The sequence below is a fragment of the Sceloporus occidentalis genome, unplaced genomic scaffold (assembly GCF_023333645.1).
Source record: "Sceloporus occidentalis isolate IW3139 unplaced genomic scaffold, rSceOcc1.0.p SCAF_14, whole genome shotgun sequence".
In the NCBI taxonomy this organism is placed as follows: Eukaryota; Metazoa; Chordata; class Lepidosauria; order Squamata; family Phrynosomatidae; genus Sceloporus; species Sceloporus occidentalis.
Window position 1 is genome coordinate 18,912,276 of NW_028316994.1, and position 24,218 is coordinate 18,936,493.

A 24,218-nucleotide genomic window follows, 5' to 3' on the forward strand; every position below is an offset into this window, starting at 1 on the left:
CTTTTGTGTCTTGCCTGTCTCCTAAGGCTCAAGGTCCCCCACAACATGGTTTAAAAAAAGACAACAAAACTGTTTTAGCGTAGTATTTTTAATAGTACTGTTTATTTCATTGTTTGGGGTTGTTTTTACAAGACTTTTGCATCAAATTGGCTTTAGGTGTACAGTCAGCCATCTGTATCCTTGGGTTTTTTTATCCCCAGATTCACCCATCCACATCTTGAAACAATTAAAAAATGATATAAATTCCAAAAGCGAGCTTTGATTTTGTCATTTTATATCAGGAACACCATTTTACTATGCCACTGTATTTAATGGGAGTTGAGCATCCAGATTTTGGTATCCAGTCCCTAAACCCAGCAGATACCAAGGGCCCATTGTAGTAGTATTAGTAGTAGTAGTAGTAGTAGTAGTAACACCCCGTTGTATTTGATGGGAGTTGAGCATCCACAGATTTTGGTATCCATAGGGGATCCTGGAACCAAACCCCAGTGGATCCTACCAAGGGCCCACTGTACTTATTTTGATTTGATAGGAGCTGCATTGGGTCCTATACCAGAAAAGAAGAAGGAGAATATACATAAGAAATAATTAATTAAATATTAATAACATTTATATTTTATAGTGTTAACATGTGTTATAGTTTTATAATTTAGCTACTATTATATATCACAATCTATTGAGTGTGAACTGCTTTGCTTGTTTTTAATGAAAACCTGTACAGAAGTGTTTTGAAATGAATCAGTTGGTAACCAGTGCAGCCAGAACAAAACCAGGCCAAGATCCACTGTTTGTTTGGCACCAAATGAAAGTTTGCCTGCCACTTTTTGGACCAACTGAAGTTTCCCAAGCGGGTTTTAAAAAGCCGCCTCACCTGTGCTAGTTGGATGCCTGTGTTTGTCGTGCAACAAAAGGGTTCCTTGTTGTGTTATTACTGTTTTGTTTGCTCATCCCTTGACAGAATGAAGGTTGCCTCACTGACGCACAGTTTGAGGAGATTTTCCAGAGCGTGCTTCGAAAGGCTTTGCAGGAGAGCCTTGGTATGCTGGCACAGAGCGAAAGAGAGGCCATTTGTTTACTCAGTTGATATCACACTTTTCTCCTCAGAGTGAGACGCAAGTATGAGAAGCAGGGGAGTGGGGGCCATCAGAAAGAGGTGCTCAGTGGGAGCTACAGACTTGAAGTCATTCATTTAGTCATAATTTGAGATGAGTTTATATATCATTAAGCTTTATACAGACCTTTTGAATGACAAAACTGGAATGGATAAGCATTACACAGGCATCTTTTGTAGCATTTCCTAGAGACCCTGCTAAGAGGTCTAGGAAAGGGAGTGCCACTGCAGCTCTGTTGGTTCTCTGGCACTCTCCAGATGCTGCAAAAGGCGCTTTCCAAACAAGTATGGCAGAGGTAAGGAAAGTGTAAACTTGTGGGCCTCTTGCAACTCTTGGGGCCCTGGTTTGCAGCTCCTCGAGAGATCCCTCTCCAAACCTTCAGATCTCCCATTTTTTAAAATTGCGTATGATTTTTTGGCCCCTAAATATCCAACTGCATCTCAGAACTGCTGCAAACTGTAGCAGTTTTTCCCGACAACCTCCAGTCCCTTCAAAGACTCCAACACCATCCCCTGAAAATAGGGCAGGTGTCAAACTAGGGCTGCGTTCCCACTATGATTTAAAGTGAATTGCTGATGGAATTATATGACCATTGTTCCCATTTGAAACCGGTTCCGATCCTACTGTGATTGGCTTCAATCGCGATGAAATGAGGCAAATGCAAAAAACCCACTCTTTCCTGACACTAGTTCTTTGGTGGTTCTTTTAGAAAGAATTGGTTCCAAAGTGTGTTCAACAAGTAGGAACAACGGGTCTGAATTGCATCATTCTGGAAGGGAGGGACTAATGGCAGAGGGGTGTTTACCATCACTCCTTGGTTTTTGGCAGATCCACCATCCTCCAATCTCTCAGCGCTGCCTTTGCGTTTGTGGGGCGACCTGTGGGCACATGATTTAAATAAAATAAAATAAAATAGATAGAAGATTTGATTCATTGGTTTTGCAGCTACTTGTAATCATTGAGCCAAGTAGTTGCAAAACCAATGAATCAAATTTTCTATCAATTTATTATATATATTAGTTCCCAAGTTGGGCTGCCACTTCCCTTACAGCACTGATGACACATAGATGATGGACATGCATTTTGAAGCGGCGTAAACTAGTGGGGACGGCAGTTGTGCCAAAAAAAGACGATTACAAGAGGATAATGAAAAGATTGCTTTCATAGTGGGAACAATGGACCCTTTGGGATTGATTTACTGACATGGGACGAAAGCGAATCCCGAACTGGTTTAAATGTTAAGTGGGAATGAGCCCTGGGAATTATGTCAAATCACTTCCAGCTGTAATAATACAGTGTCAGCGGAAAGCAGGAGTAGCGGGAAGGGGCTAAACAGCAGAGCTGAATGGCCCCAGCCCATTGGGCTTACCCCAGGTAGGACACATGCCTTGGGACAGGAAGCTGTGGTGCTGATAGAAGTAACTAGTTACAACTGACAAGTATGTAACTCATCCCTCCTACAAAATAAATATATCAGTACATTACCATTAGACTGAAATCTAACAAGAGGCAACGTCATCCCTTTTGCCTTGTAATGGTATGCTCTTAGTTACTCTTGTAGTTACAGGGATGGGTTTTACAATGGAGGAGAACCATCAGGTGGCTCATGCCCTGTGTTTTGTTATAAGTGTTGTGGAACAGCAAGGGGACCGGGGGATAACGGGTTTTATAACATTGTGGGATTCCAGTGTTAGGTATTTTAGTTACTGCTGAGAAACAAGCAGTTGGAGGGTTGACATTGGCGTGTTACAGACCGCCCGTTTGGGGCGGCCTGTAATCCGCCCTTTCTCCGCCAGATCGAGGCCTCAGCTGCCACAATGGCAGCCTCTGAGGCCCTGATCCGCCGCTTTCCAGGCCGCGGGGAAGCGGCAAAAGGCCCCAAGGACACCCGATGGTGGCGGTGTCGCTGGCGCAGCCATCTAAAGGCTGCACCAGCGATGCAAACCGCAAAAGGAGCTCCGTTTTGGAGCTCCTTCTTGCGCCACGGAAAGGGAGCTCTATGTGCCCTCGCGTGGTGTGAAGACGTCATGTCCGCGCCGCCCCGATTGGAGGCAGCGTGTTCGTGACGTCATAATGGCGGCACTGTGTACATAGGGCACCACCAGGGACGTCCTGGGGTGAGGTGCGTGCGTAAGGCATGTACTTTGCCTAACCCTAGTACATCCCCAGGACATACTTTACGCCCGTGCGGAATGGGCCATTTATAGCTATGATGGGGGCTGTAACTATAGCTGATTATGTTGCCAAAATAAATATTCTGGATTTAAAGTCTACAATCCTATTTATCTAAAAGTAAAGCCTGTTGAAATCAAATGGATTTACTTCTGAGTAAACAGGTACTGGATTCACCATTCAGAATATTTTGAGCAATGAAACTTGGGATGTGTGTCAGCTTTTGAAGATAACATTGAGAGCTGGCTATGATTATCACACAGTCTGACATCAACTCATTTCCACTGTTTAAACTTTATGAATTCATAATCCTTTGCAAGTCTAGATTATAAATCTATTTATAGCTGTTTTCATTTCTGGTTCCAGAAAACTCTGGGAAGAAAGCTTTTTCAGCAGAGCTTACTGAGGAAGGAGGCCCAAGAAGGTGAGTGCTGCCGCTCTGTTTCTCTGGAGCTGGCTCTTTTGACTGACTTGGTTACACAGGTGTTTTCTGCATGTTCTCAGAAGCACCCTTCATCCCCTGTAGAGTCTCTAAACACAAACCAAAGCAAACAAACCAGAATGAGTGAGGGAACTGAACTTATAGGTAACACTCCATGCTTTTATCTGTTTTGGTCTGATTTTCTATCATCTTTCGCATAGTGCAGTTATGGAGGCCTGCTCTCTGTCAGCCTGACCTACCCGACACAAATATTGTAAAACAGGCTTGCCAGAGCTTTTCCTTAGCAAGGCTCCTGCATTTTTAGTAGCTATGTGACAAATAGTAATTCAGCAAGGTTCCATCCACACTGAAATAATCCAGTTTGACACCATTTAGTTGCCATGGCTCAGAGCTATGGAATTCTGGAAACTGTTGTTTGTTGTGGCACCAGATCTCTCTGACAGAGAAGGCTAAATGATTCCCAAAACTACAGTTCCCAGAATTCCATAGCACTGAGCCACGGCAATTAAAGTGGTATCAAACTGGATTATTTCTGCAATGCAGATGCAGCCTCTGCGAAGCTTTTTACAGCATACGTATGTAATGATTAAAACCTGAGGAATATCTTCCTGCTATGCTGCTGTGAACCATATAAGAGTCCTGCCAGAGACAGACCCTGGTGACAAGACAAAATAAATAAAATGGTGCAATTTCTGTGCTAAAAAGTGGCATAGACTTGACACTCTGAGTTTCGCGTGTGCCAAGAAGTGATGCTGCTTAGGCCTGTTGTAAGAGAGCAGGGGCCAGATTTCTTTGCTGGAGACAGAAAAATTTGAAACCAGCAAAAGAGAAATCCAATGTTGTGCATGGTGTTTCTATCATTCCTTGTTAATCTCTAGGCTAAGGAATCATAGGACTCTATCTACATTTCTCTCTTGCACAGAGAGCCAAACAACAGCTCTCTGACACCTTGTCCCAACTCTCAAGGCCTTGTTTGATTTATGGAAGGATTGCAGTATATCATGTGTTTTGACAAGAGACTTTAAAAAGCCTTTTGAGCCTGCTGATAAGAAGGACAGAATGTGGAATGAATTGCCTCCCGTCCCGTGTGGGAGTTACAAAGCTCAACGATGCCTCACCAGTGAAAATGGTGTGAGATTCCTGAACTCACCGATATTATTTAGGCAAAGAAAGGCGACAGCAGCAGCAGTAGTCTGCAGGCCTGGAAGAATCAATTTTCGGCCTCAGGGTGGTGCCCAAGTACCGGCAATGTCTCTCGCATGTTTTAGAAGTGTCTGGTTCTGCTTGCTAGTTGCCTGTTCTTCCCAGCCTTGCTCTCCAACAGCAGATTGTGTGCAAATGTGGGAAACAGAGCTCTGGTCATGTGTCATTACCAATTTTTAAAAAAGAATTCCAAGGTCTCCAATGGTGAAAGAAGTAGCAGAGGGAAGAGCGGGTGCTTAAGACTCCCTGCCCCCATCCGAGTCATGCAAGTCCCCTTTGGACTTCCAAATACAGATTTCCACATACAGTACCAGTAATCGTGCCTTTTGGAATCTGTATAAAAGGCAGTGAAAGGAAAAGAGTCATCTCACACACATTTCTCAGTCCTCTAGGGCTCCCTCAAGGCATTTTAGAGCCTTTGTAAAGCAGAAGGAAAGTCCCTGATATTTCCCACTCTGAGCGATGGGAAATTGAGGGAAGCCTCTAGTTTACAGGACTGCTTTGCCTGGGAGAAGAGAGTAGTAGACTGATGGTTCTTGAAGTTCTGGGGGATGAATTCTCATGTGTGTATGCCCTTCAGTTGAAATCATAGAGTTGGAAGAGATCCCAAAAAGGGCCATCCAGTCCAACCCCATTCTGCCACGCAGGAACTCTCAATCAGAGCATACACAACAGATGGCCATCCAGCCTCTGTTTAAAGACCTCAGAGGAAGGAGGCTCAAAGACAGCATATTCCACTGCCAAACAGCCCTTACTGTCAGAAAGTTCGTCCTAATGTTAAGATGGACTCTCTTTTCCTCTCGCTTGCATCCATTGCTCCATTGTGTCCTATTCTCTGGAGCAGCAGAAAACAAGCTTGTTCCCTCCTCAATATGACACCCCTTCAAATATTTAAACAGGGCTATCATGTCACCTCTTAACCTTCTCTTCTCCAGGCCAAACATGACGAAAACCAAGACACCTGTGGCTAAGCAACATCACATTGTGGCCAATATGACAAATGTTATTAATGAGGAAGAACAAACAAGGAGAGGCTGCAGCCATTTGCTTTTATTATTTCTATATTTAGAGTACAGTACTTCAACACCAACCTTCAGCCGGAAAGGCTTGCAGCAGAGCGGCTCACACCTTATTAGTTTGACAGTGCCCTGCCCTCAGACTGACAATCTAAATCAATAGTTTTTAAATGGTGGGGAGGGACCTGTGGATGTGTGTATGCGCGCGCATGTGCACAAGAGTTGCTCAAAGGGGAGCACAAGACTTGGAAGCTCTAATCCTTTCCCCTCCTCCTTTTCCCAGACTTTTTTGTGTGTAAATTTTACAGACGTATTGAGTTAAATATTGAATTTACTTAAATAAAACTGTTCTAATTTGAACGACGCTATTTCCTTATAAAATGGTAAAATGTGATTATATATGAATGTGCGAGTGAAAATAGGCATATTATCACACAACGTTGCACAATGTTGCCATTATCCCATGATTATCCTGTGAACAAAGAGGAATTATAGGGCCGCTTTTCATTCACAGAAAATTTTATTCACAAAAAAATCCCCAGGAATAAAAAGTGTTGCTAGAATTCCTCTTAGTTCATGGGATAAGTGCGGGATAATCGGGATGTCGCACAACGTCATGTGATCATCTTGACTGTGCTCCTGTCTTTTTTGTCGGTGTGATGATCTCCGTGGAGCATACGCATGTGCTTCTGACCAAGCTGCAGCATCCCCAAGTCTTTAGGGGTGCTTGGATAGTTCCTTCCTTGACACTTTTTTTAAACTAGTGTGGCTTGTTTTCATTTTTCTCAGGGAGACTTTGGAAGTATCTCTGGCTACCAAGGAAGGCGTCTCCAAAAATAAAAGTGAGGAGAACAGCAAGGCAGTCCTTTTAGGAGCAGAAAAGGATCATGAGCTCAAAATGAAGAAACACAGCAAACTCTCTGCAAGCAAGAACAGAAAGGGGAAAGGTAGTTCTTTTGGATGTAAACACAAAGATCCTCCATTGGGCTGAGAAGGGGCTGTGCAAGAGCGCAGCATTTCTGGCCAGAGGCAGGCTTGTTTTGGAGGCAGGGAGGGAAGCATGGCAAGAGAGAGTCAAGGGAAAGGGGCCACTGCCAGAGCTCTGTGGAGCAGAGTGGAGAGCCACATTCTTTCCAGGGTTTCAAAACAAGTCACCTCTGCCGACTGCGAGACAACTCATAGTTTCCTCCTCCAGCCAACTACAGCATCGGCTGTCACCCCCCCCCCCCCAATTCCCCTTGTGTTTTTCTAAAGAGAGAAACAGTTTTATATACACACACAAAACTTGTTTTTCTTTGTCTCCTGGCAGATGTGAGACCAGGAGCAGACAATGGAGGGTGTAAGGAAAAACGGAAAGCAGCGCTCAAGAAAAAAGTTCAAGGCAACGCCCGAGTCATCATTGACCCAGAGGAAATGCAGCAGGAGCAGAAGGCAGACGGAGGAGGAAGTAGTGGCAGTGAGCTGAACCCTCCCTCCCTCCCTCCCTGCTGCTCCAGAGGGTTTCAGGGAGGATGGACAAATGGGGGCATGGCTGGGGGCTCAAAGGCCTGAGATCAGGAAAACGGCCCATAGGCAGGCAGGCAGGCCTGGCATCTGCAGATCCCAGGTTTCCATAGGATGTAGCCATAGTGCTACAATGGTCTAGTGTGATAGGGTCCTCAGAAAGGGAACTCACTGCCCTGTATATGAGGAGTTATTATTATTATTTAATCTTTTCCCCAACTTTGGGATTCAAGATATTCTACAAACATTAAAATGGTTAGAAATAACAAGCTTACCTCCTTTGAAAGCTTACAAATAGGTTATGCATAATTTGTTGTCGTTCTATGCCTCCTTTTCTTGACAGAAGTTGTTCATTTGCAAGGTTGCATTCCTCTGAAGCTGAGAGATTGACTTGCCCAAAGCCACCCATTGGGTTTTCATGGCTGAGCAGGAATTTGAACCCTGGTCTCTAGAGCTGTAGTCCACTACTACGCTGGCTATCAATACAATTTAAAGTAGCTTAAAAACATACCCATTAGCAAGCAAGAACAGTTCAACATACTATTAGCAACCTTTTCCCTATGAGCAAAAGTCTCTCTACCGGGTGTTGGAAGGATTCCATGGAGGGGAGCCGGTAGGATAGCCTCTAGTATAGGAAGGGATCTGGGAGCAGCCACTGAGAAAGCCATCTCCCGCATTCCTCCCAGCTGTTTCTGTGGAAGTGGTAGTTCTCCCTTTGCCAGGCCTTTTAGAAGTTCTTCCTTTGTGATGCTGCAAAAGAGTTTCATCTTAAATTGTTATGGGCAATCTGGCATTCCATTATTGAAGGACAAACAACCCAGAGCCTTCTGAGAATGGAAAGTCTAACAGATTTATTGTGATGGAATAAATCCTTTGGGGATTAGAGGCCACCTCATTAGACACTGCTACTTTTGACAGATAGATGAGAAGAGAGGCAAGGACGCAGGAAGAACTGCTTGCAGTGGGATGAATGGTCATGAAATGCAGCCTTATATAACCTTAAACGTATACAAGGTAAACGCAGTGGCTGTTCCAAAAAGCAGTAATAAGTGATAACTAAGGGTGAGGAGATCCTAGCTGGGAGGTAATAGGTGATAGCCTCGCTGGGTTAATGTCATGCCTGCACTAGAAAAGGAAACCAATTTCTTGATTCACGTCTAAATGAGTAAGAGCCAAACTTACTGAAACATTCTAGTTCAGCAATTTAATTCTGACATCTCCCTTTGAAGTTCCATCTTGCTGAATAATGATATTTGGAGTCAGCAACAGAATATCCTGGGAGATTTGGTGTCTCTCTGGTTAGTTTCTAAATGTGTTGCAGTTATGAACCTCTTACCTCTATGTATGTATTCTGTATATATTTGCCTAAAAGCTGTTGTCCTATCTGCAAGAAAAAGCAGACATGAGAATCTGCAAGAGGGAGAACCTCAAACTACTGTAGGGGAACATGTTTCTTAGGACCAACCAAAATAATGAGCCAGCTTATTGGTTCTTCAGGATATTCCATCTTAATGGATGAAAATGGGGCATGCTATTGAAGCCACAAAGTTTGACATGATATTAGCTTCTCTTTCCTCTTTTGGCCAGCTTACCTAACATCCAACAGTACAGTAAATGTGTGTGTGTGGGGGGGGGGGGTGTTGTTGTTTACTTACGTAGGTAGCAAAAGGGATTGTTACCAGGTGATTACAACTACCACATAGGACAATATTCAAAATAACATATGAGTTCCTGATGTTCTATTTGATGTCCGGTACCATTTTGCCTGGGTTAATGTGGGCGCATACTTTGGATCTACATCTGTTGCAGGCTCTGGTCCATGTATTAATGTGTGGCCTGTTGTTGTCAGTGAGTAGCTGTTTTAGATTAGAGGCTTGCTTGCAAGGGGAAAAAAGGCTTACCACCCAGGGCCTGCGAGTGGAAAGTGCAAGTCATCCAGTCATGAGTTGGTTTTAGCTGGGAGCTGTTATGTGAAAAACAACCCATGTTCTATCACATTCACTCCTGTTGCTTTCATGGTTCATATGTGTTTTTCTGTCTTCCAAAATCTGTGAGTGCTTGCATTCTTGAAGGCCAAAGGAACAATTAGAGATGGGGCCGACCTATAAGCTCCTAGAACAGAGACACATCTTTCAGAATGGGAGAAAATAGCAATAGCATTTACATGTCTATACTGCTTATCAGTGAACTCAGCACTCTCTAAGGCTCAATTTAAAGTGTGTAAGCTGAGTACTCATTTTACCAACCTACAAAAGGATGGAAGGCTGAGTGGACCCTGGACCCCTCTGGGATCAAACTCACACAACCTTGTGGCTGCAGGACTAGCATTTAACCACCATGCCACCAGGCCTCTTTAAATAGGGCATCTTCATGGGGCAGCCCTTAATTTTGGGACCCTACAGAGACTTATTCTGAGAGCCAGCATGATGTTGTCATTTGAGTGTAAGACTGAGAGGCCAGGATCTGAATCCCTGCTCAGCCACAGAAACCCACTGAATGACTTTGAGAAAGTTCCATTCTCTCACCCTCAGAGGAAGGCAAATGTGCAAACCACTTCTGAACAAGTTCTGCTAAGAAAATCCCGTGATAGGGCTCACTTCAGAGTTGCCATAGGTCAGAAATTACTTGAAGCTGTAGAATAATTGCCACCATGGCTAACTATTCATGTTAGAACGGATTATCTCAATCCACTCTGACTGATGAACCACCTATGCCAGTGATGGTGAACCTTTTTGAGGCCAAGTGACCAAACTGCAACCCAAAACCCACTTATTTATTGCAAAGTGCCATGTCCCTCTGGCTTTCTAGTAACAAACTCTGTGCTGGAGCGATGGCACATGTGCCCACAGAGAGGGCTCTGAGTGCCACCTTTGGCACGTGTGCCATAGGTTTGCCATCACTGACCTATGCACTTAGACTGGTGGTTCCCAAACTCTGGTCGTCCAGATGTTTTGGATTTCACCTCCCAGAGTTCCTGACTGCTGGCCAAGCTGGCTAGGGCTTCTGGGTGTTGAAGTACAAAACATCTGGAAGGCCAAAACTTGGGAATCACTGACTTAGACCATGAGTGATGGTCATCTGCAGCACCTACTCAAAATACATTTATTTTACAGAATGTTAGTCCAACTTTTAGCAGAACTTCCAGAGCTGTTTACAAAAGTGAGAGAAAACACAAAAATATAACTTAAAAGAAAATAAAGAAAATGAATCAATTAAAAGCTGGGGGTGGATGGGGGTGTCTGCCTGGTATAGACAAAATAATGTTGGTCTCAGGTGAGCCTCTGCGGAGGGAACTCCACAAATGAGGTGCCGCCACAGAGACATTGAAACCCACTGTGACTTGTCTTTTCTTGTTACTGACCTAGAGTGGTGCATTGCATGGGCCCAGTGCTCTTACCCAAACTGTGAGAAGTGGAGGCGGCTCCGCAATGACATAGACCCATTGCTTCTGCCTGAGGACTGGTCCTGTAGCCAGAACCCAGGTAAAACAGAAGATAAGAAACTGGTGGGCCTTTGCTGCTGAAGGAAAAACTGGGTGACAACAGGTCAAAAGCAACATCCTTAAGAATCCCAGCCCTGATCAAGCACAGCCATCTCCCCTCATCCTGGCCAAACACGATCCCTGCAGATTTCTCTTGCACTGCTCTTCTCTAAAGAGCATTCACCAATGTTTCTAAGATGAATGGAATCATTTTATTTATATTGTTGTTGTTGTTATATTGTTGCCTTCCGGTCCTTTCCAACTTATGGCAACCCTAAAGCAAACCTATCATGGGCTTTTCTTGGCAAGATTCAGAGTAGGTTTGCCATTGCCATCCTCAGGCTGGGATTGGAGCATGTAGATGAGCTTCTTACCCCTGACTGCATGACAGAGCTGTTAGTGACCAAAGCCCAGCTCTCCTTCTCCTCCTCATATCATGCTGCCTTTGCATTCCTCTTTATGGTCATATTGGGGACACTGTCTGGTTTTTTTCTGCTTCTTTTTAATGTCTGGATGAGTCCAAAGTGATTCTGTGTGTGCCTTTCTGCTCTGGAACTGAGCAATCCAGTCCAATCTAGACCTGATTTGCTTAGTTTGTCAGATTTGGCCAACATAGTTGCACAGTCCTAATTACAAGTAATTTGCTATTTGTAAATAGTTAGTATTCTTTTAGAGATATTTTAATCATGTAATGTTGTTTTAGATTGTACGCCGCCTAGAAGATTTTTATTCCTTTTTTAAATTCTTTTTTTCCTCTTATTTTATTTGACCCTTTACAGCGCTCTATAAAGAAATGTTAATAATAATAATAATAATAATAATAATACCGTAAAGCAGTGGCTCTTAAATTTTGCCCCTCCGAATATTTTGAACTTAGGCTCCCAGAAATTCTGACGGTTGTCCAAGCTGACTGGGGCTTCTGGGAGCTGAAGTCCAAAAACAGCTGGAGTAGCACAGTTTGGGAACCACTGCCCTAAAGGCACCAGATCTTGTCTGATCTTGGAAGCTAAGCAGGGTCAGCCCTGGTTAGTATTTGGATGAGAAACCCCCAACGAAGACTAAGTGCTGGAGCTTATATTTCAGAGGAAGAAACTGGCAAAACCTCCTCTGAGTGTTCCTTGCTTACGAAAACTCTGTGGAATTCATGGGGTTGCCATAAGTCAACAGGCGACCTGAAGGTGTGCGTGCGCACACACACACAAGTTATTTCCAAGCCTTTGAGAAGAGGAGTAAAGAAAAACAGGAGAAAAAAATACACATTTATTTCAACTATGTGCTGTTTCATCAGAGTATTTATTATCTCTGGCAGATCTCCAGTACAACAGCTGCAGCATTCCTGAGGAGACATGCTCAGGATCTGAAGATGAGGTGGTCTACGCGCTTTATTTTCCGGGGTCGCTCGTGTGGGCCAAACAATATGGACACCCATGGTATGAAGGGAAAAAAGCCTTGCTTTTACAAAAAAGATGATTCCTCTCAACCCTTAACTTGGGCAGGGCTCTTAAGCACACACTTCCATGGATACAAGGACTCTTTGACACGAATGAGACATTACTTTCAAGTGCCAAAATCTAAAGGAGAGAACTGTAAATACCTCAAGGTGGTTTTAAAAGCAAAGCTGCACAGCTGCCTTTATCATGCCATGCGGTGGCAGGGAGATCCTAGTTATGTGAACAGCACACTGGATTGTCAATGGAAATCCAGCACACTTGATTTCCATTGCCAGCGTATCAGGATCAGGCCTTGAGAGCAGAACAAAATTGCTCCACTGCTGGCCCCAGCACCAAAGAGATCTGGCCCAGGTGTCTCTCAGTGATAAAACTTAAACTCTTCTTTAAGGGGAAAAAACCCCCAACATTTACCCATAGCTGAATGTGTCTTTATGCAAGCTTTCCAACTGCTGACCCCTCTTGAGAAGCTTAGCCAAAAGAGCCAAGCTTTCTTAGCGCCTTTGCCAGGACAGCAGCTGCAGTCTTTTGATGGAAAACTGGCCAAAGATGGGGCCTCTCATTTTGAGAAGGGGCAGGAACTCCTAAGAAACATTTTTCCTCTTTTATGTCCTGCTCATTATGTGGAGGGATGTCTTCTATGCATTCTTGGTTCTGTATGGAAGAGTCATCCGTTTGAGGCACACTGATCCCGATTGCACTGGACCTTTCTAGGAACTGCTTTGCTTTTTAAAACTTGCAGTCTTGAGGGCAGACTTGAGGCACAGCTGTGTTCTGCACAAAGCCCTTGTACGTTATTGGCACTCAATCAATGTGAAAAGTTGCTCTGGTGGAGTGGCACCAGAGGGACAGTGGCCAAGCTAAACTTGAGGAAAGCCCAATGTTTGCTTCCATGCTAGAGGCTTTTACTACCATGGAAGAATTCCCTTTCTGCAGTTTGCTGGAAGAGGAGTTAAAGCAGACACTCCACTACCACTTAATATATTCAGGGCTTGGAGAAAAAAACTTTTGGACTACAATTCCCATAATTCCCTTTAGATTCATCAACAAGGTTGAAAAACAGAGAGATTGTAGTCCAAAAGGTAATTTTTCAAAGCTCTAAATATGGTGTTTTATTATCTTGCAATGCCCTTCCCAATGGGCAAGATTATCTTTATTTCCTTACAGTAAGTCCCATTCAACAAAGGTTCCTAGCCCTGTCCATTCAAAGTTTCCTTCTTGTAGATTCATTGATGTATATTTCATTGCTTCCAAGGAATTCAAGGTGGCATATTTGGTCCCCCTCCAAAAAAAATATTGTTGCAATAACCCTGTGAGGTAGGTTAGGCAGACAGATAGGAATTGGTCTGGTCTTTTAGTAATATCTTTTGATTGTCTCAATATAAGTTTTTAACTGTCAAAAGGAGAACAATGAGAATGAGAGAAACAGTTAGACAGTAATAGAGACTATCCAAGTGGCAACGAATAGGCTGTTCATCACTTATCCCCATCCCAGGTTTATCAGGAGACAATAAAGTGGCTGGACCTACAAACAACTGTTTAATGTAAGGCACAGGAGTCCCCCAAACCCTCAGGAGCACTTCTTGTATTCTTCCATTAGATTAACAATTTCAGCCTTCAAAATAATGTCCTAATATTTTTTCTGAAACAAACGTTGGTCATACATTCCCCGTCTTCCAGTCCTCTGATTTTAGCAATCATCATTTGTTAGTGAAAAGGTGACAATTTTCATGATCAAACCCTTTGTACCATATGGAAAAGCTGTGTTCCCCTTTCAAGACATATCCAGAAGTACTTTTTAAAAAGTCATTAACTTCGGGTTGCTCATTTCCATGTCTCAAAAGTAACATTGCCATCGCTTGCTGCACTGTTGGGGACAGAACCCATTAGATTCCTTCCTGTGCTGTTCTGTTAGCAAATGTGACCTTTTGAGAGGGGAATAAAACCTTGGGATTGATGAGTGAATGGTATACACCTTGAAAAATTAATGTCAACTTCTAAAAATTCCCCTCAAAAGTAACTAGGAACCATTACCCATTCTATCAGTAGAATAACTTCATTTGGCTACCTTGCTTTCAGAATGTAATTTCATGACATCCTTAGTGCCTCCCCCCCAACTAACTAGTTATAGGCAACTGGTTTACTCGCAACTCCTTGTTTCCCACCAGTCCCTCTTGATGTTCTTGTGGAGGCAGTTAACTGGAGCCAGCTGGGAGCTGGCAGGAGGTGGGGATTGAATTCATATCCTTGTTCTCTGTTCTTCTTTATCCATGCGCTTGTAGGTGGCCTGGGATCATAGAGGCTGACCCTAACTTCGGAGATTATCTCCTGTTTTCTTCTCAGAGACATATGCTTCCCGTTAAGTATTAAGTATATTTGCTGCTATAATTTGCATGCTAGTGGAATCCATTCCCTATATATGTATACATATAACTATATCAGGGTTGAGTAGTTTTGGTGGGTCCATGAGCCAATTTTCTTTCCCTGGAAAGCTCTAGGGGCCACATGAATTGCCATTTAAAAAAAGAAAAAGTGGCCCAATGTTTACTTTTGATCAAGAACAATTGGTAGTTTTTCATGTTAAGCAGTGAAGAGGGACCTGAAACCTATTCATGAAAGGCAAATTACCACTCCTGGAGGCTTCCAAGTGAAGCCATTCCCTTTTATTTTGCCAGAGAAAGGAGGGGAGTCATTTGGGGACCACAAAAACAGCCTTGAGAGCCTTGTTTTGCAGACTCAGCAGCTGCATCCCAACTCAGGGTGAAGGGTTCTCACACAGAATGGTGCTTGCTTGACAGGTGCCCCTTTGCTGCCTTGCACAAGCATGGCCATCCACAGCCGCTGACATGCTCCATTTCCGTTCCTCTTTCAGTCCGAGTACCACGTGACCTTCTTTGGCAACTCCGTAACCCGGGCTTGGATCTCTGCCTCCATGCTAAGGAGCTTTGGTGAAGCAAGCATGGAGAGGAGTAGCTTGGTAAGGGGAGTGGGTTCCCCTCCTTTCTTTAGGGATGTTCCTAATGTCCACTGCAGAAGAGGACAGGGCACCAAGAGGTTGAGTGGTATCAAAGTGAGCAAAAGGGAAAGTGATAGCACATCTGTCGGAGATGACAAAGAATGACTGGAACCTATAGAAAACAGAACAGATTGTTAAGAGAGCTTTGGTGGTGTTTAAGAACTATAAGCACCTCTTTTTAATGCTTTGGTGGATGGCTTTGTTTACCCCATTCCTGTCCTTACTCCACCTTGCCCTCATTCTTGGTTTTCTCTCTAAAATTCTACTCTTCTCGTACTTTACTGTTTTCTGAGAAAGACTGTTGACTCAATAGGACTCAGCTATACAATAGATTTGAATTGGTCTCAAAGCCATCCAGCTGTCGTGACTTCCCTCAAGATACCCAGGGAACTGTTGTTCTGGAAAGAACAAACTAGACAAAATGGTGGCAGATTTATGTATTTAAACTGGCAATCTGAATTTAACAGCAGAAGTGGCATGTCAGTAAGGAAGGCAGAATCCTCTCCTATTTCTTAACTCCCCAGAGCTCTGCTCCCCAGGTGCATCCTTTTTAGTCAAGCATCAGCGTCCCCCATCCACCCCCCCACCCCCCAAATCTGGATATTTTTGTATTTCTCTTTCAGGCCAAGCTGAGGAGAAAAAGTGACAAGAGGAAATTCAAAACTGCTCTCAAGATGGCAAAAGAAGCACAGCAAATAAACATTCAGGTGTGACTGGGGACAAGAACAGAGCCCCTGATCTTCTTACCCAGGTTGCTTCTCCTTTAATCCTTTTCACTGGAATAATGGTCTTCTTTTTCTCACACCTTTTACACAGAATGTAGACAGTGGCCTCTCCAGGCTGTTGTAGACCTATTGTGTGGTCCTTCTGTGGGTATCCCTCCACCGCCCAAAAACTGATGTCAGTTTTATTTTTTCACCTCCTTGCAGAAATGTCAGTGCCCCCAGTCTGAGGTTGGGGCCAGCAGAACTTTTCAGGGCCACTGCTGCTTCTAATGAAAAGCTTCCTCATTCTGGGTTCTTCCCATTCTTGCCTTCTGCTTAGTGTAGTTAGGACAGAGCTGGGCAGGGAGAGAGGTGGAATAACTGACTTCCTCAGATTATTCTCCCTCACTTCCTTTTGTTGCAAGAAGCTTATAGCAGTGCTACTCAAAGTGGTGGTCCATGGACCAGTGCCGTTCTATAAGCTGTGGGAGGCTGATGTGTGGCACGTTTCCAGGGAAGAAAGAAACAGTTGTAGCCAACGGGTACAAATAGGGTGCTGGTCTCTGGCATATTGGGAGAAAGGCGTTTATCACACGGAGGTTATTGGAGCTAAGATCAGGGGTGAGTGCGGGTCGAACGATGCGAATTGACGTTATAACGTGACTGTTTTTTCACCCCTGGTTGCCCATCCATTGCCCTTCTGAAACGAGGGGGAATCGAATCCAAGGCAAGTCACGTGATGTGGATTCAGGCAAAGCGGAGTGAGTGCAAATTGTATTTCTACACCGGTGCATACCATGGGGATTCATCGATTGGAATTGGGACCCTTGCACATGCTCAGTGGGGCTCTGAAGGCATCCTGAACCTTTGCACTTCCGAGGTGAAGAAGGGAGCCTGGCTCCATTTTCACGAGAATGATAGCTGCCCCTTTCTTCCTCCCTTCCATTCTCCCATCCCTGGCAGCCAAATTCAAAGGGTCCTCCATGTTAGAGCCCCATCCATTTCAGCCACATCTACATCTATCCTCTTGTCATTCTCCTCATCTATTCCATCTACATCTCTCCTTCCCTTTGTAGCAGTTGCCTTCTCTTAGGTTGCATCCACACTGATAATCTGGTTTAACTCCAGTTTAACTGTCCTGGCTCAGTGCCATGGATTTCTGGAACTGCAGTGTCCTGAGACATTGAGCCTTCTCTGCCAGAGAGCTCTGGTGCCTCAGCAAACTAATAACTTAAATTATTATTATTATTGTTATTATTATTATTATAAAATAAATTATTATTATTACTATGGGAGTTGGAGTTTGTTGTGGGGTCCTTGGCTCGAGGCCATGGAATTCTGGGAGTGCCATCTCTGCCTCCAGCCTCCTTTGTCTTTCCCTTCACATCTGCCATCTGGATCTACCTCCATCCCTAACCTCACGTGAATGTCATAGGGAATGGCACCTATCTCTAAATGCTCTCTGCTTCATCCGAATGTATCACCCACTGGCAAAATTATTGTTGTTGTTGTTATTATTATTTTGCAGTGAATTTTTTAACAACAACAACAACAACAATAATAAATTTCTTTCACTGCAAAAATAGCCAGTGTAGAAACTGCAGTTCTACTTGGAAGTAAACCCTGCCTCCCCTTTGGCCCCACTTTGGAGGACCTCCTGCCCCCACCCCCAAAGAGTCCTTTAGAAGCTTTACTAACCCCGCTCTCTCTCTTTGCCCCCCCTTTTCTCCCTTTCTCCTCGCCAGCATGTCTCCTCTCCACGTTAAAACGTGAATGCATTCATTCAGGGGGGAGCAAAATGCAGCACGGCATCATGGGAAATTTGCAACCGGGGGTTTTGTGGTGGTGTTCAAGAGCACAAGCAAAATGGCATTCCACACCAGACCAATCCGCAGTGAGTTCGAACCGAGCCTCGATGCGAATCCCGTCAATACACTTATTTAGCGAACTCGCCAAAATGAGGAGCCAGTAAGGATTCAGTTCAGAGGCCCCGCGGAAGCCCCGCGCAAAGAGCTCCCATTGAAAGGAACCAGGTGTGAAAATACACAGCGTTATAACGTCAATTCGCATCGTTCGACCCGCACTCACCCCTGATCTTAGCTCCAGTAACCTCAGTGTGATAAATGCCAAAGTCTGCCAATCCATCACATTTAACTTAAGAAGCACTAGGATTTTATTTGGTTGGGCAGCGACAGGAATGAGCACTATTCAGGCGCAGCCTCTATTTAATTTCTCAGCATGGAGGAACTTGTGCAAAGCCTCATTAAATACGTCAAAAAGGAGCACTAGTACTAGTACTTGCAGCTGGGGGGATTGTACTCTTGTTTGTTTTTACCTTTAGAATCCCTTGTGGAACCTTTTCTTTTCTCATCTGGAACTTGGCACTGCATAAGGCTTGCAGCCATGCAAGGCAGCCAGCTGCTGTTTCAGATGGAAACCACCTGGTGACATCTCCCCTGTTGTGAGACGAGGAGGTCGCACTATGGGGCATTTCAAGAGAGCAGTTAGACATTGCTGGCACATCCTCTCCTTGGATAATACCAGTGTCCAGTAGCGGGAGGCCAGTCGGTCTGCCCTGTGCCTGGCTTACTCTGCTGCAAGCATTCACTTTCATAAACCCAGCGGCAGGGAAGAGATCGGTGGGAACACCTCTTTTCTTCTTCACAATTTATTTTTCATTTCAAAAACAATTTTTACAAGCAAATTTTGCTTTGGTTCAAGGGAATTATAAACCATTTTCACACAGCCAGAAATCATGCTTGTACCTGTGAGGAGTAGAACCTCAGTTTAATTTAGGTGGGGCTCCAGTTTGTTTAGGTGTGTATATTGTTTATAACCACCTTTCCTGCAATGAGCTACAGATGGCCCTCCTTCCCCTAGTTTATCCTTTCTGCAGCCCTGTGAGGTAGGTTAGGCCTGGAAAGAATCAAATGCCATGAATTTAGGATTAGGGCAAGGGGCAGAAGGGGATACCCAGTTAGGAATTTCAGTGCCACAGCCAGCCTTGTGTCTTGGCAGCAGGGGTGGGCCAGGCACAGCCCTCCAGAGGTGGTTGGACTGCATTTCCCTGCAGGCCTCTCGCCAGCAGAACCAATGGGGAGGAATACTGGTTCTTGCAGTACAACAACATTTGGAGGGCCACACCATTCCACCCTCAGCGGAGTGGGCCCATTGGCCTAGATGCAGTTTTTAGTGCCACCTGTGTCCTCCTTAAATCAGTGGCATGCACACAAATGCTAACTTAGCAGTTCCCTTTGATTCCCTTGGCTTACTCTAGTTGGGACTAACTAGGGGTGAGAATCATGTTGCTCTGCAGGTATGGTTGGACTGCAGCTCACAGCAGCCCTAAACCAGCATAGCCAAGGGTAAGGAATGCTGGGAGCTGTAGTCCAGACACATCTGGAGGGCTGTACTGTGCCAGTCCCTGAACTATTGAATGCGCCCAACCCCCACTAAGCAAAATAGGGACATGCAACAGAAACATCTATGGAGTTTTATCACACAGGACAAATCCTGTGCAGAAACTAGATTTAAAGTGAAAACAACCTGCTTTTGCGGGTTGTTTTTCACATGACATTTGAACCCAAACAGAAAGTAGAAAAAACCCACAAATGCAGGTTGTTTTTCAGACGACATTTGCATGAAAGAGAAATAACGCGAAAATAACCCAAATGGAAAGCCGACAAAACCTGCTCCTTTTTACTTTCAGGAAATTCCAAAAGAACAGCTTTCTGTTTGGGTTATTTTTGCGTTATTTCTCTTTCCACCAACGCATCTGAAAAACAACCTGCCTTTGTGGGTGTTTAGCAGATTTTAAAATCCCGTTTCTGTATGGGATTTTCCTCTGTGTGATAAATTCCTATCCCTGATAAAGAAGCTGGTGAAGTTCAAAAGTTTGCATGATGTATTTTGCACCACTTGGTTGGCTTAATAAATATATCACTGTAATAAGTGTGTGTTTGTGTTTATGTTTTGTTTTGTTTTTTGGATTTTGCTGTGTTTTGCTGCATGGCTCACACAGCTTCCCCTGAATGTATATGCAACAGAAAACAGTCATTTAAAGGGGATCAAGTAACAGGTGAAGGCAGAGAATGCAGTGCACTCCTGCTTTACACATTGGTTCATCTCTTCCTTTTCTCCTTCACCGGACCAGGAGAGAATAAGGATGTTTGGATTCCACAGTCGATTCAGTGAGAGAGCGTCACCCAAAAATGAACAAGGTAGCTTGGAGTGTTGCGTGGCATCAGAAGTCACAGGGATGCTAAAAGGCAGATACTTCCCACCTTGGCGATGTCCCACCCGCCACCTCTCTTTCTTTTTGCACCGTAGATCACATCACTATTGTTTGCAAATCGTCTGCCAAGAAGAGGGCTCAAGGATCAGGGGGCGAGAAAAAGAAACCTGCAACACCAAACAAAAGTCAAGAGCAGGTTAGCTGAGAATAGTTCAGTCCCAGCACTAGTTAAAATGTTTATAGACAACTTTAAATTGGGCTTCTGCAAAAGGTCTTCACATGTTAAACAACTGATGGTTAGAAAGATGCTCCAGGTTAGGCCTGTAAAGTACCCTCTGTTTTTTCATTAACAAACAGTGTCTGTTTTCCAGCTTCTTCTTGGCACACCAGTGATGAAACCTGATGTAAATGGCAAGAAGAAAATCAAGACAAAACGTGAGTTTTTGACTGATAAAACCATCCTCCCCAGTAGCTTCAATCCCAGGCCTCTTTCCTGTTGTTAATCCATGGCTCCAAAGCCTTGAGTGGACACAAACAGAGGACCAACCAGGAAACCTTGGGCACTAATGAAAGAAACAGCTATAACTGTCTTGTTCATGCAGGGGACAAAAACTTAGCAACTGAAGACCTCCCTCCTTTGTCAAAGAAGAGCTGGAGAGAGGTGCCATGTCCCAAAGCTGAAGGTTCTAGCAAAGCAAAGAGACAGAAGAATGGCCAGAAAGGTAAGAGGGAGAGTCCCAAGTTGCTCACATAGAGTAGAGTGTGTCTGTACTTCACATGTATCACAATTGGATACCATTTTTTTTGGCATGGCTTCACCTACAGAATCCTGGTAATTGTAGTCTGGCGTCATCCTTAGAATTCTCTGCTAGATAAAATTGTAGTAGCTCTAGCCCTAGTCCACCAAATGAAGCCGTGGTAGTTAAAGTGGTATCAGAACTCTATTACTGAGTAGCACAAGTTGTTGTTGTTAATTGCCATCAGATCACTTGAACTTGTTGTGACCTTAGGTATGAGAGACCCCCCAGGATCCCCAGTCCTCCACAGCCTTATTCAGGTCTTCCAGGTTCAACACACACAGAATATACCTTTGGCAGTAAAAGTACAGGTTCTGAACTTGCTAAATCACAGCAGGAGATGGAATCTGAGGTGTGCAATGTTAGCACCCATCAGGGACATAGACGGAGTTATTTCACTCTTAGACAACTGGAGTGGTTTAATTCGGAAAGAAAGAATGACTGAATCAGTCTTGCCACACGGCGGGGGGGGGGGGGGGGAAGGGAGATGATCATTCCCTTCCCCAGGAGACCATAATGTGTCTCTGTGTTCCTCTCAAGGTCTTAGGAAGTCCTCCCCTGTGTCACAGCGCAAAAATAAGAAAGCCAAATGCCTCAGTTCTTGCACAGAGAATAGCACCACCGACTTAGCACTCTCCAGTTATCCAAGCAAGAAAGACCGTTTGGAGATGGCCAAAATCTTCCTGATGGCAGAAAGCAAGGACACTGGGGGCCTGGAGGAGCCATGCGAGTCTATGGCATTTGACCAAGATGGAGAAGAAGCCTTGAGCAGCCAGGAGATGGACTGTCCCAACGACTTTTCCTTGGCCTTATTTGAAGATTAGTCTTTTGGATGCAATTGAGCCACCTGCTTCTGAAATGAAAGAGGGGGTCACCTTGGATCCAGTCCTTAGAGAAAGGAGCCATATAAATAAAGTAAATGGATGATCTCCCTCTGAAGCAGAAAAGGATTGATAGCGCTGGTAAGGATAAATAGCATCAAAAATAACCTTAGATAAGAGAAACATACCAAGAAGTGTGGAAAGAAGGCTGTTAACAGTTTTGATTCTTGAATTTAATCCACCTAGGAAGTTGGTGACAGCTTGTTTTTAAACAGGGCTGTAAAATTTCCTCTTTTCCGTTCGTTGGTTAAACAGGCAGCTTGAAGCAGAATCATAAAGAAGACATAGAAAATAGAATTACCTTCCGGTAAATCTGAACGACTCACTTAATGTTTAATGCAAAGGCAAAACGACAAGGAAAATGTAGACACGAGTTTTGCCCCAGTTTGTAAAATGACAAACATGTTGTTTATGTTCTTTCATCTAAGGTGTTAAAGGAAAGATGTTTCATTATAATTCAGCAACATTTTATTAAAAGGTTTGTTTTAACGGAACGTTCTCGGTGTCCTTCAGTTTTGCCAGAGGAGAGTGAGGGAACACATGGACATGTGCAGGTTTCCAAAATGAAAGGTTTTAAGAATGGAGATCCTCCCTCCATTTTTCAAGCTTGACGGCTGCAATTGCCTCTTGCAAGTGGGATGCTAACACCTTTCTCCAGAAAACAATGAGAAGCCGCTTGTGAAGAGCTCATGGTCAGATTAATGTTTTTGGGGTCCTTTATAGTACTAATCCTTTGTCCACAAAATACAGTAGCATGTATTCACAAATGTTGTACACACTGACTATATATTTGCTCATTGGGGCAAGCTGAGGGTGCAGAAAGTGGAGCCTGCAGGCGGCATGCAGCCTCATAAGCCTCTCGCGGCATTCATTTCTATTTATTTACAGTATTTAGTATTATTATTATTTATACCCCACTTTTCTGCCCTAAAGGCTCTCAGAGCGGTAGTTACTCAGAGGGTTCCCTGCCCTCAGGCTTACAATCTAAAAAGACATGACACAAAAGGAGAAGGGAATGGTGGTGGGACCACCCTCCCTTTTTAAAGATTCTGCTGGGAAATGGCCCAAACCACTACGAATATAGGATAGTTTGGATTGACTTGCTTCCCCCAAACCCTGACAAAAACGGCGACCCTAGAGGTCATCTCATGTCCAGCCACTCCAAATAGATTTCTGGAGTGTGCCAAGGGGCACAGGATAGAAAATGGCCTCTTCCCCCATCACAAGTTGCCCAACATTGCGATATGCCATCCTGTGATTTGTTGTCAACTTTGTTTTGTTGTGGCGCGTAAAACTGCCTTCGCCAACATGCCATGGTTTGTTGTCCATTTGGAAAACCGAATCTCAACCCATGGAATATTGTTGGCGTTTGAAGAATGCTGGCATTCAAAGTGCCCAAGAGTTAGCAGGCGCTAAATGTATGCTGCAGTGCATCAATGGCTCTTCTAATTGAGCAAATGGAGATGTTCCCACAATTCTGCTGTAAGGAGTGTCTTAGTTTAAAAGAAATCAACCCTGGGCTGTAGAAACAGTGGTAAATGGGAATAATAAGAAACCATGGTCTCCTTGAGATGTGCCCAGGACACACAGATTTCTCCCAACATGTATGTAATCTAGTTTGAGACCACTTGAAGTGCCCTGGCTCCATGCTGTGGAATCCTGGGATTTGTAGTTTGTTGTGGCACCAGAACTGTCTCAGAAAACTACAGTTTTCAGTATTCCATAGCATTTGAGCCGTGGCAATTAAAGTGGTTTATTTCTGCAGTGCAGATGCAGCCTCAGCCTAAATCAGCCAGCATAGTGTGGTGGTTTGAGGGTTGGACTAGTATTCCAAAAGACCAGGGTTCAAATCCCTGTTCAGCCATGGAACAGGTCCCACTCTCTCAGCTTCAGAGGAAGGCAATAATAAATCTCCTCTGAAGAAATCTGGCCCAAAGAATCCTAGGAGAAGGCCTTCATAATAAGTTGGAGACAACTTGAAAGTACAGAACATCATCAAAGCCAAAAAGAGGTCCAGAAGCCACATACATCCGTGGCCCAAAATGGCCCACTATACCCCAGTAGCCTGGCTCCTTCTGGGGACAGGGCTGGCCAGATTTTTATGGGTGGCAGATAGAGAGGTGTGCAGAAGTCAAAACTGTTTTACCTTGGTTGGAGGTCCCAGTCCACAACTATCCCAGCATGTTTTCTGTATTGTGAGATACCGCAT

The 24,218-nt window shown here is 44.2% G+C and overlaps 1 protein-coding gene across 1 annotated transcript in view; it reads left to right on the plus strand.

Moving 5' to 3' along the window:
• Positions 1–22,493, plus strand: part of ZCWPW1 (zinc finger CW-type and PWWP domain containing 1) — a 30,358-nt gene extending 7,865 nt beyond the window's left edge. Inside the window, exons 5-18 of the mRNA XM_089480353.1 lie at positions 959–1,037; positions 3,651–3,708; positions 6,735–6,892; positions 7,255–7,401; positions 10,814–10,930; positions 12,239–12,359; positions 14,660–14,735; positions 15,250–15,354; positions 16,017–16,100; positions 20,251–20,317; positions 20,427–20,527; positions 20,703–20,766; positions 20,934–21,053; positions 21,669–22,493. Coding sequence (XP_089336479.1) covers positions 959–1,037; positions 3,651–3,708; positions 6,735–6,892; positions 7,255–7,401; positions 10,814–10,930; positions 12,239–12,359; positions 14,660–14,735; positions 15,250–15,354; positions 16,017–16,100; positions 20,251–20,317; positions 20,427–20,527; positions 20,703–20,766; positions 20,934–21,053; positions 21,669–21,952 — 1,581 coding nt within the window. The 3' untranslated portion in view covers positions 21,953–22,493. The remainder of the gene's footprint in view (positions 1–958; positions 1,038–3,650; positions 3,709–6,734; positions 6,893–7,254; positions 7,402–10,813; positions 10,931–12,238; positions 12,360–14,659; positions 14,736–15,249; positions 15,355–16,016; positions 16,101–20,250; positions 20,318–20,426; positions 20,528–20,702; positions 20,767–20,933; positions 21,054–21,668) is intronic.
• Positions 22,494–24,218: the final 1,725 nt, after the last annotated feature.